The 16,258-nt window shown below is 62.7% G+C and overlaps 1 protein-coding gene across 1 annotated transcript; it reads right to left on the reverse strand.

The window, feature by feature from the left end:
• Positions 1–1,109: 1,109 nt before the first annotated feature.
• Positions 1,110–15,291, reverse strand: PWP2 (PWP2 small subunit processome component). The gene is made up of 21 exons (XM_030835553.2): positions 15,190–15,291; positions 13,543–13,655; positions 12,344–12,438; positions 11,974–12,073; positions 11,023–11,166; positions 10,009–10,144; positions 9,627–9,832; positions 9,174–9,317; positions 8,510–8,580; positions 8,043–8,179; positions 7,544–7,692; positions 7,237–7,384; positions 6,840–6,990; positions 6,025–6,205; positions 4,871–5,018; positions 4,186–4,294; positions 3,579–3,644; positions 2,919–3,137; positions 2,616–2,766; positions 2,392–2,466; positions 1,110–2,230 (listed from the first exon to the last, which is right to left on the reverse strand). Exons 1-21 carry the CDS (start codon positions 15,205–15,207, stop codon positions 2,053–2,055), a joined length of 2,739 nt encoding a protein of 912 aa, XP_030691413.2. The 5' UTR covers positions 15,208–15,291; the 3' UTR covers positions 1,110–2,052.
• Positions 15,292–16,258: the final 967 nt, after the last annotated feature.

The following is a 16,258-nucleotide window of genomic DNA, read 5'->3' on the forward strand; positions in this document are numbered from 1 at the left end:
TTATAGGGTTCTGGCAGAGGGAGGGTCAGGCGGGTGCAGCACTTCTGCACACGGCTCACCCAGTCTGGCTGTCACGCAGAGCCGCTTTGCACTGGGAACGCTAATCCGACATGTTAGGTGGGAAGCCTCTGCACACGGCCCCCTACAGGCGAGTAAAACTAGAATAAATACAGAAGAGGTTGGACCGTATCCCCTGGATTCCATCTTATTTTTCCCGGGACCCCACTGGGCTTTGCTGGGGACACTTCCTTTAGGTTGTGGCTCTCTGGGCCCCACAGAGGAACACACCCTCCTGGTGTCCACATCGTCATCCACGTGTGTTTCTGCGGAGGCCAACGGGCTGGGGCCGAAGGTGCGTTAGTGGCACGTGAGTGACGTGAGAGTGGGGCCAGCTCGCAGGGTCTGGTGGGCTGCAGGCCTCTTCGTTGGGGGCCTACTACACCAACTCTTACTTTGGTGTGCTTGAACCCATTTTTGCCATTTGATGGGCTCTTGGTAGCCAATGTGTTCTAAGGCCCTCCAGGCAAGTTGGGAGTATCCTTGGAAGGCTAGACCATCTTTGGTTTGGGTCAGTTCCTCTGCTGACTCATTTTGGACTCCTCCGCAGAATAGTTACAAGTTGGAAGGTTATAGTTTTCAGTGGCTCCCACTTGCTAGGGTGTCCTGGCTTGTGGATGAACGGTGGTCCGAGCTCTGTAGGGAGGCATTTAAGTACGTCGTTAAGTGAACTGCAGAGGGTGCAAGGGGAGGTCAAATTACACGAGAACTTTGCTTCAGGAGTGGGTATTAGGGTAGCGTCTAGAGGAAGGTCAAGGTTGTATTATGTAGTCCTCCTTTAACCATTAGTGGGGGAGCCTGGGAGAGGGCTGGCAGGGCTGAGTGTATCTTTCCCCAGCTGGGGGTTAGGATGACAGACCCAACACTGCCTTTCACCCCCTGCTGCAGTGGCTTTTGAGAGGTGAGTCAGAGTGTTCGGGTCCCAAGCTCGGTGTGTGACAACCCCTGGCAGGAAGATGGGAGGAGGAGAAGAACAGGGTCCATCCCAGTTCCTTTCAGGACCACGGGGATAGTTTACAGATGAGTTATTTGCATCTGAAAATACACGACTATCAATGTATTTATTTTCTACCTTGATACCCAAGAAGAGTAGAGGCTCTGATAGACGTCATTATGTTTACAAAGGAAATGACTCCATCCCAAGATAGCACATGAGTTTCATAAGCAGATAGAAGAGCACACAGCCCCACCAGACTAGCAAGAACCTGCCCGCCATCCACACTAATAATGGTCCAGTGACTCGTGGCCGCACCTCTGGTGACCTGCAGGCTGGGCCCTGTGTCCTGACCCTGGAAGCTGTAGCTACCAAGGGACCAGGGGCCTGGCTGTGGCCTAGGCTGCCCTCACAGTGACCCTTCCCGAGGGGCATCGCAGGGTGGAGTCTTCCTCTCAGAGCTGGCCAGCAGGTTTGATGGGTCTCCCTGGAAAGCCTGCCCAGGCCCAGCCCCAGCCCCAGGCCCCTCTCCAAGGTCAGAGTCAAGCAGATGTTCCCTGCCAGACCCTGTGCGGGGACGATGGGGCTGGCAGCCTAGGCTGGGCCGTGAGGGCGAACCACCTGCCCTGCTCACCTGTTCCCCGGCACAGAGGTGCCAGCAGGCAGGTGGCCCTGATCCCCCAGCACGACAATCACACCAGGATACATTACAAACATTTCAAATTCAGAGGTCAGACTTAATACCTACGTTGTAGAGATACACGTTATCAAAGCTTTATATTAAAAACATAAAAACTCATACAAAGTTTGAGTCTATACACGTGAGCCCATTCACCTCTCCGCAAGGTGCTTTCGACGGCAGACGCTCCTGGGCCCTGGGTGCCAAGCCCGTGCCTGCCAGGGACCCGTCAGCTCACGCACTGACCCCGTGGCCGCGTTTGGTTCCTGCAGAAGAGCGAGTCCTGGCAGCAGTGCCCTTGCGTCCCCGCTGCCCCCCGCGGTGGAGGTCCCACCTCGCCCAACGTCCCAGCCGAAGCCAGCAGGGCTGCAGGCGGCCAGCTCTAGGCCAGCGGCCCGTCTCCATCCCCAGGTCCTCTCCTGAGCAGGTGCAGGCTGTCGTCATCGCCCTCGGGTGCATCTGCTTCCTGCTCGCTGCCCGGCGGTTCAGAGGGCCGCTTCAGGCCCCGCTGCTTAGAGACGGCCAGCGCGTACTGTAGGTTGTAGCGGTTCCAGTCACAGCTGCCGAGGGCACACGGGACTCACATTAGTCAGACCGACGCTGGGGCCTTCTGTCCCCAAATCAGACAACACTGAGAGCGGCCCTGGCGTGGAACCAACCGGAACCTGCTGGTGACAGTGGACGCCCCACCCTGCCCATCAGCCACTCCCGAGACACGTACAGTTTGGAGACGTCGTCCCAGTGGCGCTGGATGCTCTTCTGAAGGAACTGAACTGCCGGCAGCAGTGTCCCCACTCTGCAAAGGACACGTCCCTCAGCGTGGGCGGTCACCACGAGGCCACCCGGACCTGCTCCACGCTGTACGCTCGTAGAGCCTCCCCGGCCTGTGCACCCACACAGACAGCTGACCCAGCGACGGGTGGCCAAGGGAGCGGCGGGCCGTACCTGCACTTGAGCTTCTGTCCGTGGGCCATAAGCAGCTTCTGAGTCCATATGAGGTAGAATTCGAGATGGCGAGACTCTTCGAAGGATGAAGCTAAGAATTCCAGCGCCTTCTCCACGTACAAGTCAGGCAGGGAGGAGCTGATGACCTCAACTGGAAGAGAAGGAGGAAGTCCCACTCAGCCCGCAAAGAACCTGTCCGGAGAGACGCGCCCACAGCTCTGCACGTGCAGACACCTGGCCGCCGCGTGTGGCCGCAGGGCCCCCTCGGCCCCGCGGGCCCCCCCAGCCCTGGCCCGGGCTCACTCTCGTCCCAGGGCACCGACTCCAGGGCCTCCTGCAGCAGCTTCCTCTCGTTGAGCCGGAAGGCCATGAGGATGGCCCTGGTGAAGTCCCGCTGGCACAGCGCCGCCCGGATCTGCACAGGCGTGACGCTGGTGTCCAGCTCGAACGGGTCGAAGAGCATCCGGGCGTCCAGGGAGTAGATGAGGAGCCCCTCGGTGGTGGTGGCCGCCCAGCAGCGCCCTGGGAAATCAAGCAGACTTAACAGAGGCTTCCTGAACGTTTATTTCGCTTTTCCCCATTTTTTGAAGAACAGGTATTGAGTACGTCCCCGGGGTCCTGAGTACAACAAGGGGGAGGAAGCCTGGGGGACGCCGGCCCCTGGGGAAGGAGCGCCCCGTGAGGATCAGCCGCTGCAGCCCCGTCCTGCTCCCCGCCCCACAGGCACACGGGCAGGCGCTCAGGGCAGGCGCCCACCTCCCCACAGCTCCCACGGCCGTCCGCCAGCGGGGACAGAGATGGCCACGTCTTACCCCCCGGGGGTCGACGGTGCCCAGAGCCAGCCAGAGGCTCTGTGCTGCCCTCGCCCCAGGAGGGGGCTGTCAGGCCCACCGCGCACACCGCAGGCCCGGAAGGGACCAAGCCCACCCCTCCCACATCAATGACCTGACACCCGGGGCGCACCGGTGGGAGAGAAGCGGAGCGAAGTCACCCTGATCTCAGGTTTGAAGTGCCGAGAGCTCATGTCACCTGGGAACAGAGGCACCGCCGGTCACAGGGCAGCACATCCCTCACCACTCGCCCCACGAAGGGAGGCCCGCCCTGCAGAGCCAGCAGAGGCAGCAGCCCCGTGTCGGGGCCTCAGGTGCTGCTTCACGGGCGCTACAGGCCTCCCCGGACGAGCCGTCAGGGCGGGCGCTCTCTGGGCTCCGGCCTAGCCAGCAGCCGGCTTGTCCGTTCCGGAGAAAAGCCCTGCCCAGCCAAGGCTGTGAGGTAGGTGGTTCCAGCCCCTCAAGGCCCTCAGGCCGGGGAGGCTGCCAGCCCGACACTGGGCTTGCCCTGAAGTCCACATGGGGACAGGCGCAAGGCACAGGGCTGGGCACCAGCCAGATGCCCAGCCACTCGCAGGGGGGACCCTGCGCCCTGGCCACCAGCGCCAGAGTTCCTGGACGTCAATCGCTGCAGCCCCGACGAGAGCAACACCGCCTGCTATCCCCCAGGAAAAGCAGGCGGTGAGCAGGGCGGCCTGCCGTGCCCTGGCCAGGGGGACACAGTAGGACCCTCTGCTCACCCTTCTTTACGCCCGGCAACGGTATCAGGACCCCGCCCTCCTCCATGGCATCTTGGTCGATGAGCGCCAGGTTGCCAAACTCTGTCATTTTCCTTCGGTTCAAAAATTCCTAAAGGGCGAAACCCGGACATCTCACTGCGGGAGGTGCAGGGAGGGTGTGCTCGTCTGCCCCAGCTCCCTCCTGTGCCACCAACACAGGCCGGGGGGCGGCCAGCCCTGCCTGGAACCCCACGGGGCACAGGGAGCCCGAGACAGGACAGGGCGGCGCCTCCCCTGGGCTCCCGCAGCCAGCCCCGTGGTGGGCGGATTCTCTAACCCGACAGCCGAACGAAGGGCGCGCGTGAACCTGCGAGGGAGCCGCACGTGGGGTGCCGTCTGCTGCCACCTGCCACAGCCCGTCCTGCTGCACGTCCCCTTGGACATGACGAGGACAGCCCACCCCGGAACACCCAGGAGGGGGCGGGCTTACAGCCGCACGCAGAAGCCCCTCACCCGGCAGGGGAGCCAGAGCAGGTGAACCCCGGCAGGCACACCTGTCCAGAGGCCCCCCCCAGGTCCCCGTGAGCCGGGGCGTGAGCAGGGCCACGGGCGAGGCCGGGCAGCCCGGGGCGTTCGCAGCAGGGACCACACAGGGGTCCCGTGCAGCCCCCGGGCCCTGCTCTGCGGCCTTGCGGCGCTCGCTCACCTCCATGGCGTCCAGAGAGAGGTTGCAGGAGATCTCGAACTTCTTCCTGAGAATCTGCTCCTTGACGTGATAGATGCACACAAACTTGGACATCCCTCCCGCCAGGACGCTCTGGCCGTCCGCAGAGTAGCACAGAGTGGTGAAGGCCCTGCAGAGGGACGCGGCCTCAGCTGCCGCCCAGAGGGCCAAACAGCACCCTCCCCAGCATCCTCCAGGGCTCTGGCCTAAACCCCGCAGGGTCAGAACCATGGCCCAGTCACCAGGCTCCTTCTGGGCAGCACGGCCCTGGAGAAGGGGCAACGCTGCAGCTTCCGAGAGGCAGGGCGGCTCCCAGAAGGGCCGCGGGGAGGGGCCCGCCTGCCCCGCTCACGGCGGCGCTCACAGGGGCGTCTACTCAGGCCCGCAGAACCAGAAACCTGGCGCTCACTGCCCTGCTGGCTCACAGGACCTGAGACGGTGACCTTGGGTCAGGCAGAAGATTCTTAGATACAACACCGAGAGCACAAGTGACACAGGAAAAAATATATGAGTGGGCCTTTGTCACAATTAAAAACGTGCTTCAAACAACACCTTCGAGAAAGTGGAGACGAGCCACGGGAGGAAGAAGATACTTGCGAAGTGTGCATCTGATAGGGGTCTCGAGTCTCAGGTACACAAAGAGCTCTTACAACTCAGCGACACAGACGGCCCATGAGAACAGGCAGAGGCTCAGAGCCCACACACAAATGGTCCATCGGCACGTGAAAAGATGCCAAGATCATCACTGCTCAGGGAGATGCAAACCAGAACTAGGAGGCACCCGCTCACACCCGCCAGAACAGCGGGGATTCTTAAGAACAGGCAGGAAGGAGCATTGCCAATGATGTGGGCCCAGCGGAAGCCCCTGCCCTCAGGGGATGTAAACTGTGCAAGCTCCTTGCAAACAGTCGGGGTGGGGGCGTCCTCAAAAAGTGAAACAGAGTCACTAGGGGGCCTGGCAATGACACTGGCAGGGATGCACCTGAGACAACTGAAAACGGGCCACAGGTTCCGGTCCTCGGGGTGGGAGGACGCAGAAGCCTGTTCCTCCACACGGACCCCGCCAACACCCTGCTCCCTCTGGGGGGCCCCGCTGCGGAGCCCTGGGCTCCAGGACGGCCCCACCGAGCACTCACTTCCCCTTGGCTGCGTGCTTGGCAGTGATCTTGTCCAGCTCCTTCCTGCCCGTCTTGAGGTCGTGCCTGCCCTCGATGGAGCCCGTCTGCACCGCGTTTTCAGGATCCCAAAAGGTGATCTGCGAGTTCAGCGTGGCCACAGCCAGCTCGGCACCGTCAGGGCGAAAGGTCACGGCCAGAGCTGAGAAGAGGCGCGGAATTAGGGCCGAGGAAGACCCTGGGCTCCGGCCGATGGGCCACACTGAGCTGCCCTCGTCCCGGCACCCTGAGGGCCTGGGGGCCACAGGACGCGCACAAGGCATAACCGAGCCAGGGCGGCCCAGTGGAGGGCTCTGGGCGGGAGGCGTCACATGGAGGTCACGGGCGGGCCAGAGACGGACTAGCTGGAGGCGGGGGTGGTACAGAGGCCCCCGGAAGACGCAGGGGGCCAGTGGCTAAAAGCCTGAATCAGAGCCAGCTCGGGTGGCAGGAAGCAGAGACCACCAGAGACCACAAGCCGCGGGGCCAACGACCGGGTTCCATGAGGGCCAGACACGGGCAGCGCAGCCTTCGCTGTGACCCATCAGCTCTGCAGCCCGGCCGGCTGCGCGCCAGGACGCTTTGCCCCCAAGCGCAGGCGGTGGGACTCCAGGACAGGGCCTCAGGCCCAGGAAGCTGCTACAGCAGGGCCCCCAGCTTGCTCCCCTGGGGGAGCCCGATGCCAAGTGACAAAACCAGGCCGCCAACCCTAACAGCCCACGGCGCTCAGAGCCCTGGGTTATTCCAACCACGTGCCCGAGACCGGGCCTTCCCCCCGGTGCCTGGCAGCCGCTTACCGTCGGACGTGAAGGCCAGCGTCTCTGTGGTCCTCCAGCTGTCCGCCATGTCCCACAGACGCACCGTCCTATCCCAGGAGGCGCTGGCCAAGACTGACTTCATTGGGTTAAAACACAGACCACTGATGGGCCCCTCGTGGCCGGACAAAACCTATGGCCATTCAGAAAAGAGCTCTGAGGACGAGAGACGCCCAGCGGGCCGCCCCGGGGTGCAGAGGCCGTGGCCGCTGGGCTGCGGTGTGGGCCAGGAAGGGGAGCCCGCCCAGGAAAACGCGTGTGAACGGTGCTGCCCGTGCCCGGAATGTGACTCTGTCCCCCACTCCTCAAGTCAGCCAGGCCCCCTCCCCACACCCCAGCCCCCGGCCAAGAGCACAGCTCCTGGACTCGCGGCCCTTACGTCGAGGAGCCTGCCCGTCTGCATGGACCAGATGAGGATCTCAAAAGAGTCCTGGGCCCCAGCAGAGACGATGTCCCCGCTTGAGTTCACGGCCACACAGGAGAACTGGGTGGGGCGCGGGGACGTGAAGGTGCGGAAGTTGCGGTACCTGCGGGAGGAGAGCCCAGTCGGGACGGTCCCGGGGGCCCACGAGCTCTCGTGGGCCTCACCCTGTGTCTGACCGACGAGCCTAGAACCCTCAGCCTTGCTCTCACAGCCCAGCACGTGGGGAGAGGCTGCAGGGCAGGCCTCCCCGCAGGAAGGTCACCTGTGAAGGTCAAAGGCGCGCACGGTCCCGTCCATGGAAGAGGTCACAATGACGTAGCCAGTGGAGGTGAAGGTCACGCCGGTGACCCCACTCGAGTGCTCCGTGAAAGTGATGAAGCAGAAGCCGCTGAGGGTGTTCCACACCTTGACCTGTGGCGGGTAGCGCCATGGCTCAGGACACCCCACGGGGGTGCCCCTGCGAGCGAGGACTGGGGCGCTGCAGGGGGCAGCCTCCCGCATCTGAGAGCGGCCGCTGGCACCACGGACCCCTTAGACGTGCCCAGAAAACAGAGCCAAAAAGGGACACCCCAAGCCTCTCCACTCAGACCGGGCAAGTCTGCAAACGGCTTCTCAGGAAGCCAGATGAGGCGGGGTGGGCTCTGGAGCTCCAGGCTGAACCCCACGTCAGGGCCTGGCCACGGGCTGCACCCCGCCTCAGCCAGCCCAGCAGAACGGGGACAGGACCCCGCGTGCTCGCCCTCGCCACCCCCGCGGCCCACCTTGCTGTCGTCCCCGCCGGTCACAATGTACTGCCCGTCGGGGGAGTAGGCCAGGGACACCATGCTGTTGAAGTGGCCCTGCTGCTTGAGCACGTAGGACTCGCTCTGCCACTCCCACACCAGCAGCTGGCCCAGGCCTGCGGGGCACACGGGGACCGCTCGTGACACCGCTCGCCCGTCTCGGCCTGAGGCAGGTGCCGTCAGCCTCCGCGTCAACGAGGGGCCCCAGCACGGAGACGCCAGAGGCCCAGGCGACAGGCCAGGCGCTGCCGAGGGAGGCCAGAATCCAGGCGGCAACGGGACTCAGGGCTCAGAGGAGCCCTTGTGCAGGAAGCTTCAGCGGCTGCTCCTCCGTAGGGAGCCACCTGGCTGCTGGCCTGGCGCGGTGCCTTGGGGGGAGGCGGGATGGCCGGCAGGCTTCCCGGAGGAAGAGTCCCGCTCCTATCCTCACAAACCCTGGTACCAACCTGAGCACCCGAAGGCAATCCAGTCCCCAGAGCCGTTGATGGCGATGGACGAGACCCTCTGATCCGAGACACTGCGGAGAAACGCGGGGCTCGGTCAGCACAGCAAGGGTCCCCACCCCTTCCCCGGGGTGGCCGTGCGAGTGAGGACAGGGCCAGGCCTCCCCGCTAGCAGCACCCACTTCCTCCCCACCCGTTTACTAGACACAGACGATTCACTTCACTGAGCGCATCAGAAAACCCAGAGTTTTCTCGCCCCACGTTCAAAAGCTCGAAGCTGCGTGACTTTGGGAAACCAGTGCTTTTAGTTTTCTCAACGTTCCAAAGATGCAGGAGAAGAAAAATGAGAACAGGAAATAAACACAATGTGATCTACACATGGAACCAAAGCTCCCTCTGGGGGGTGGATGGGGCTGAGGGGACTGCACGTCTGAGATGGGGGCAGGGCAGCAGCACCCCCAATCTCTCTAATCCACGAGAGAGGAAGGCGCAGGTGTCCTGGGAAGCCACCCGTGTGGCTGGCAGCCACTCCACGGCCCTCGATCCAGACGGGCACAGCACGGCTTCCACCTTCCCCCACTGCCTGCCGGTGGACTGAGAGTGCGTGCACACACACAGACACACACACGCATGCACACACGTGACCACACAGAGCAGAATCGCAGACCTCAGGGAGTGGATGAGGTTGAACTCGGGGAGCTCGTGAAGGTGGAAGATTCCGGAAGCAAAACCAGTGACCAAGAGGTGGACCTTCTTGTGATATGCTGCAGCTGTCAGATGGTTGAAATCTCCTTCTTTATTGAAGAAGTACCTAGCAGGCAGGGACACGAGAACTGTGGGAAGAGGACCAGAGAGCCCGGCTGGTCTCACAGCCCCACCCCGACCCTCAGGGCGTGCAGAGGGCAGCCTGACGGCAATGCCCTCGTCCTGAGGATGACCTCCTACGTCCTCACACTCGCAGCTCTGCGCTCCCAGCTCCTGACCCTTGCTCTGCCTGGGACCGCACTTCCCCAGATACCCCCGACTCCTCACCCACCCACCCCCGCCTGGGGCCCTGGGGCAGGAATCACAACGCGGCCCCAGAGGGCGCAAGGCCCACCCCGTGCAGGGGGAGACCTACTTGGCCGCCCGCGAGTACTTCACTTTCCCCTGCTGTTCCTCGGCAGTCGGCGCGGCCTTCCCGTGGACGGTGGTCTCCCTCTCCGCCCCGTCCTCCCTCTGCAGCAGGTCCGCCTTCCAGCCCGCGGGGGCTTTCAGCCTCAGGCCCTCAGGGGGGGTGTCACACTGCCACACGCACAGGGCGCCGTCCTGGCTGAGTGTGTACAGCTGCGGAGGGAGACGCGAGACCCTGGGTCACCCTGACCCCCAGCCCACGGCGGCCCAGGCCGCACAGACACCTCCCAAGCCTGCCCCGGCTACCGCGGCCCCAGCCTCCCCAGGGAACCGGGAGCAGCCTCAGGGGAGGGCCCAGCGCCCACTCGAGGCTGTGACCGGGGACGTACGTCCAGGCTGCTGGACTCGAAGAAGCAGCCCACGATGGCGTCCTTGTGTCCCCCCAGCGCATAGTAGATGAGGTTGTCCCACCGCTCGGCCCCAAACACCCACGTGGACATGTCTTTGCTCCCGACCGCAAAGCACCTGGGGGACAGGGGAGTCGCAGCTCAGCCTCGGGCTTGCAGGTGTCAGCCTCCCCGTGGGGTCGCCGGGCACAGGGGAGACGCCCAAGGCTCCAGGCGGGGACAGCTCTGGTCTGCTGCGTCCACCTGTGCTTCTCCCGGGACCAGGAGCCTCACTGCACGTGTGTCACTGTCCCTCCGAACAAAGCAGTCTCCCGGCGCGGGGCAGCCCAGGGGAGCCTGAGAACCGACCACTGAGCCCGTGGGGGGCTGCCTGGGGACCCTGTTCCTCATGCCTCCCTGACCCGCCCTTGATCCCAGGACCCGCGGAAGGGCAGGAAGGCTTGGCTATGGGGCGCCCAGTCCTCCCCGCAGACCCACCCCCGAGGAGCCCACCCGCGTCTCCTGCGGATGCCCTACGCGCCTGGGGGCTGCGTGCCCCGCACCATGGCCAACCACGTGAGAACAGCCCTCCTGGTGTATGAAGTGGCAGCCACCACCAGCCTCCCCTCCCACTCCCGGCGCCCAGAACCCAGGGCAGCGGAGACACAGCCAGCCCCTCTCAGGGACAGCTGGGCCAGTCTGGCCCGGCAGCCAGGCTGGGCGATGCCCGCCAGCTCTCCTCCTGCCCACAGCTGCCCCGAAAGCTGGGCCACCGCATGCTGGCTTATCGCGGTCCTCATCCAGGGCCGCGCTCTGCTCTGGTTTCCGGTGACAAGGGCCAGACAGACCTCAGACCCAGGAGCCAGGCCTGTGCCCCGTGCCACGCGAGGCTCGTGAGAGACCATTTGAAAACAAGACGGGGATGCGACAAGTCACCCCGAGTTCCCCAACAAGGTGCTGTTTACATGTTCCCCTCGGGCCCCTCCTATGCCCAGCCCCACCCCGACCAGGCCTCACCGGGAGTCGTCTGTCCAGTCAATGCACGTGGTCTCGTCGTACGGCCCGAAGTAGGTTTTGTCCAGAACAAACGCGTTGAATTCCCGCTTCCTCCCAGGGGCGTGGTACATCTGAGCAAGGTTGCCTTTGGTGACGACAAATTTCCTGCCGCAGAAGCGGGTGGCGTCAACATCCAACGCCAGTGAGGGCCCCGAGCCCAGCCCAGAGCTCCAGACAGGGCCGCTCTCCTGCTCCGAGGCCAGCCCTACAGGCGGCAAGCCCTAACCCTGCCTCTCGCGGGCCCCGAGTCCCCGCTTCTCCGGGCGGACAGAGTCAAGGAAGCAGTGGACAGACCCCGGGCCCTGCCACACCTCTGTCCCGGAGCAGAGGCCCCTCAGGTTCTCCCGCCGGCCCAGGGGGTGGTCACCAAGGCCAGACCAAGCTCAGACAGCCCCGGGTGGAACCGAACGCAAGACACAGACAGGCCCTGTGACAGGACCCGGGCGCGGCCCCTGCCCAGGACACCTTCTCCGGGGTCGCTGAGGGTGTACATGGGGTAGCCGCCCCCTCCACGGCACAGCCGGCCAGCCTGGGCCTCAGCAGCCGGGAACAGTCCCCCTCCCCACAGCCCTGGAGCCCAGGGCAGGCCCAGGACTCCCCACGTGCTCCTCCCAGCGGGGTCAAGGCCGCGGGTTAGTGCCGCTCAGCGCCAGGGCTCCTCCATGACCCGGTGTCTGGGGGCACAGCTTCCCTGGAGACGGTTCTGGACGAGAACCTACAGAACCTGCCACTCGAGGTGTGAGCACCAGCCCCGGGGGAGGAGAGGAGGGGCCTGTGCAGCCCGGATCCAGAGGGGGACCCAGAGGGGCACGGGCTCAGGGACTGTCTGTGGCCGCCGCAGTGATGTCCGAGCCCACCAGGCGCGAGGGAGCCTGCAGCTCGACAGCTCCCGCCCCGCCCGCAGGTGCGTACCTGCCATCGGGGGAGAAGGAGACGCTGTGCACAGCGCCCTTGAAGTGGAAGTGGTGCAGCACGGCCCTGCAGACCAGGCTGGCGAGCAGCGCGTTGCCCCCTGCGGGAAGGGAGAGCAGAGGGAGGCCCCGCATGTCACACGCAGGCATCAGGTCTGGAGGCCCAGCCCCGCGGTGCCGGCGGCACACGGCCAGGGAGGACACCCCGCATGCCCGCCCGAGGCCCACCGGGGCCCCAGACACGGAAGCAGCCGAGGGGACCATGCGGGCCTGGACCCCCAGGGGTCTTAGTGTCGGCCTCGGGTCAGCTGGACACCCGGCCCGCAGCCACCACCCCATGCCGTCGCCACCTGTTGGCCAAGGGCGGTTACCTTCATCGACAATGATGGCAAGGCGGCCGTCCGGGGAGAGCCCCACACACTTGATGTTGTACCGAGTGGCCAGGGGCAGAGTGTCGGACTTGTTGCTGGGAAACAAGAAACCAGAGAAAAAACCAGAGCTGAGCTGCTGCTCTTGTGCCGTCAGGCGGGGGTGGGGGGCCGGGCCAGCCCGGACCAGCAGCGCCCCCCTGCACCCGTCCCCCCGCCCCTCCAGGCCTGCCAGAGCCCCAGACTCCTCAACCGCCCCCCCTCGAGAGGGAGGAGAAGTAAGACAACGTCCTGGAGAAAATTTCGCTAAGCATGTAAAAACCTTAAAAGTGGGTTTCGGACGTGTCAATTTTGCTTCCAGGACCTCATCCTGAGAGGACCCTGGGAACATAGAGTCAGGAAACCAGAAACAAGCCAGCTGTCCAACGGGAGGATAAACTCAGGGACAGCATGCCCTGCGGGTAAAGCTTTTTGCAGAAATGCAAAAACACAGAAAAATGGAGAGCTAAGTAAAAGTAAACAACCGCCGGACTACATTCTAATTTTGTTCTTTATTATAGAGTGCCCCCACGTGGTCATTCCTCTAGATGGCACTGTCACTACCCACGCCGGTGACGACCCCGCCAGCAGCTGGCCCTGCACTTCAGGAAACAACTCGAAAGCAAGGACTACGGCCCCATCTTACAGACTCGGAAACGGAGGCCTGCAGAGACCCAGGCAGCCTCTGCAACAGGAGGGTCTCGCCCAGGCCACACATGTCTGCAAAGGGGTGACAGCCTCCCCCCAGAAGACAGAAATGGAGCCACGTACTTGCTCAGCAGGAGACAGAGTGAACCTGAGCACACAGAGCCGGTCCCAGCAAGGACGCCGGCCGGCCCGTAGTCCAGGGCGGCTCCCACGCCCCAGGCACCCCCTCCCAAACGTTTCAGCCAAGCGACACGCAGCTACTACCCCGAAGGGAACAGCAACAACCTCATTACATGGGGTTCAGCTGACAGACGAGAAGGAAGAAACCAGGATCCCTACTGCCAGCCCCACTGCTGACCCGTCGGCACTATGTACATCCCATAGCCCCCTATCGGGGCTCTGTCTCCGTCGCCTGCTTAATAGCAACAGGTGCGCTATTAAAAAGAGAGGAAAACACTGTGTTTACCTGCCAACTACAATGATCACAGCTGTTAATGTCATTTCAGTGAACTTACTTTTTTAGGTCGAACACAGTGACTCTGTTTCCCACGGGACTGATAACTGAATTTCCATCACACGTAAAATTTAAGTTTCCACATCGATAGACTGTCCCCAGCAAATTTGAAAACTGAAAAGAAAACAAAGCTGTCTTAACACAAAGGAAATACAACTCCGGGAAAGGGCTAAGCGAGGCCTCCAGCCAAAGGGATGGCGCACAGACCCCCGCAGGCTCCCTGATCATTCCTGGGGTCCCGCTAGCCACCTCCCACCCCCTGGGACACTTCCTGGGCACCTGCAAGGCCAGGCCCTGAGCAAGAGAGAGGAGGAAGTGAGCCCAGTCCCCAGGGGCCCTGAGTTCCCGCTGGGGTGGGTAAGGGGCATGGTGAGCGCGGGGAAGCGTCCAGACAGGGTGTCTGCCGGGTGGAGGACAGGACAGGACCCACGTTGCAGGAAGAGAACAGCTGTGACAACGGAACAGCGTCCCAAGTGCATCCTGGGTTCAAGGCTTCCTGAACAGGGTAACCTGCTGCAGCCCCCATCCATTCATTCATTCAACCATCAACCGCCCTCAGGTTCCACGTCGGGCAGGCGGGCGATGGAGACAGAGCTGTGATTGCAAGGGTGCCGTGCTGCCCAGACAGCCAACCCCGCAGTCCAGGCAGGAGAGGGAGAGGAACTTCAGAGGGTGGTCAGGGAAGGACCCTCAGAGGGGCCATCTGAGCTGGAACCCAGATGACAAGGAGCATCTGCAGCTGCAGGCAGGCAGGGCCCTGGGAACCCCAAGGAGGCCACAAGGAGAGCCCGGTCAGCCAATGTTTTAAGCAGAGGTGAACCACGATCGATCCCCTTTTTCGAAGGTCACGCGACCCTGGGAGCCACAGGAGATGCAGGGAGTCGGTGAGCCTTTGGTGCGATTCCACACAGAAGGCAATGGTGTCGGAACTGGGGAGATGACCCAAGGAATGGAGAGCGCGGAGGAAATTGGGCCCGAGAGGAGCCGGTCAGCAGGAGGTTTGGATCACAGTGGGGAAGCAGTCCGAGCGGGAAGACCAGGTTGGGTGGGGGCAGCGTGGGTGTGGGGTGGAGCTGCTGGAGGCCCGCGCTGTGGCCAGGGCCAGACCAAGCCTGTAAGGAGCTGGGACCCGACGGAGGGGGAAAGGCCGGAGGCGGCGGCCCTGCGGAGGAACAGTCTTCAGGAGAGTGGCAGCAGCGGGCGGGGCCGCGCAAACGCCCAGAGCTCCAAACCCGCGGGTGGCCCGCTGTGCCAAGGGTCCCGAGACGTGGGGAAGATGCAGAAGCGCTCCAGGGGGCTCGGCGCCTGTCCCCCCTCCCTCTGTCCCCGCGTCCTCCCGACGTCGTGCGCTGCGGGCTCCGGGAACCAGGACTTCCGTCCGGGATGGTTTCCGCTGCCCTCCCGGAGCTCAGCCGGACCCTCCCGCAGCGTTCCTGCTCCTCCCGCCCACGCCCGCCGCTCGGTCCCAGTCCAGGGCGCTGCGGCCCCTCGCCCGGCCTGTCTCAGGCTGCACGGTGAGGGACCAACCGGTGCTGCCGGACCCAGCCCGCCCAGGCCCGGCTCCCTGGCCCCGAAGGAGCAGTCTCGAGCAGCAACCCCGCCGGGACCCCGGGCTAAGGACCCCGCACCACCCCCGGCCCGCACTCACCCGGTACGCGAACTTCATTGCGGCCGCCACACGTGTGTTGCTTGCAGCCTCTGCGCCCCGCCTCCCGGCCCGCAGTAAGCACTTCCGGGGCAGGAGAGCGGCCCCACGGGGCCCGGAAGAGCTGCGCCGCCGGAGGCTGGGCCCCAGCCCGCCGGGCCCGCCCCCGAGGCGGAGCCCCAGCCCGCCGGCCCCGCCCCGGAGGCGTGGGTTCCTGCCCGCCCGCACCGCCCACCGCAGTCCAGGCTTGGATCTTCACGGGCTTGGGCCGGGCCTCGACGAGCCATTCAGGCACCAAGGAGGGTGAGAAGGTCCAACCCCACGCTTATCCGTTTGCCTCGATTATGAAGTGGGGACCAAAACAACGAGACCGAATAAACTGAAAACCTTTTCCGAAGAAAAGAAATTGTATTAGCGATGCTACCAAACATGACAGAGGCAGTTTTACCTTGTCAAACTTCAGGCTGGCAAATAGGTCCACAAAAAACTCGAGAACTCTGAACACTGAAATGTCTTACTTCTAGTAAGCTACTGGGTAATAAGTTGTGAAAATATCCCTAATGCTCCCCCAAAAGTAAATAATCTATGCTTAAGAGTCTAGAACAAGGATTATGGAGAGAAAACAAGAAAGTTCTTTAACTTTAGACACTCGATTTTCACACTCCACAGCAAAAGAATCAAGTTCACAGCAGCAAGTTTCTTCTTAAAATGTGTATTTTCAGAATTATAATGCTTACATTTTAAACAGTCTTAATACAATGGCTTTAGTCTAACAATATATTACAGAATAATGTGAAAAATGACTTTCATAGTAAACCATGAAAATGGAGTTAATACCTGCAGTATCAAAGTCACCAACTTGTCACCTTTTCCAGTCACAGAATCCCAGCAAACCATCAACAATGCTTTTGGGTCTTACAGCCTGACGCACAGGATGAATACATTTAGAGAAAGGGGCATTTTCATGAAAAATCAAATTTTAAAATCACACAGGAGATTTCTTTTAAAGATCACAGTTGACAATAAAACACTTTGATCAGCCTAGTTTGTTCTTTTATAAAAAGTTGTATAA

This window comes from Globicephala melas, chromosome 4 (genome assembly GCF_963455315.2).
Source record: "Globicephala melas chromosome 4, mGloMel1.2, whole genome shotgun sequence".
NCBI classification, from domain to species: Eukaryota; Metazoa; Chordata; class Mammalia; order Artiodactyla; family Delphinidae; genus Globicephala; species Globicephala melas.

Bases quoted from the DNA above. Each gene is read 5' to 3' on its own strand.
- PWP2 (XM_030835553.2), bottom strand. The intron at 8,581-9,173 runs GTCTGCGATTCT...GTTTCTCCGCAG, and splicing joins AACCTCATCCACTCCCTGAG to TGTCTCGGATCAGAGGGTCT. The intron at 2,767-2,918 runs GTGAGCCCGGGC...CTTCTCTTCCAG, and splicing joins GTCGGTGCCCTGGGACGAGA to TTGAGGTCATCAGCTCCTCC.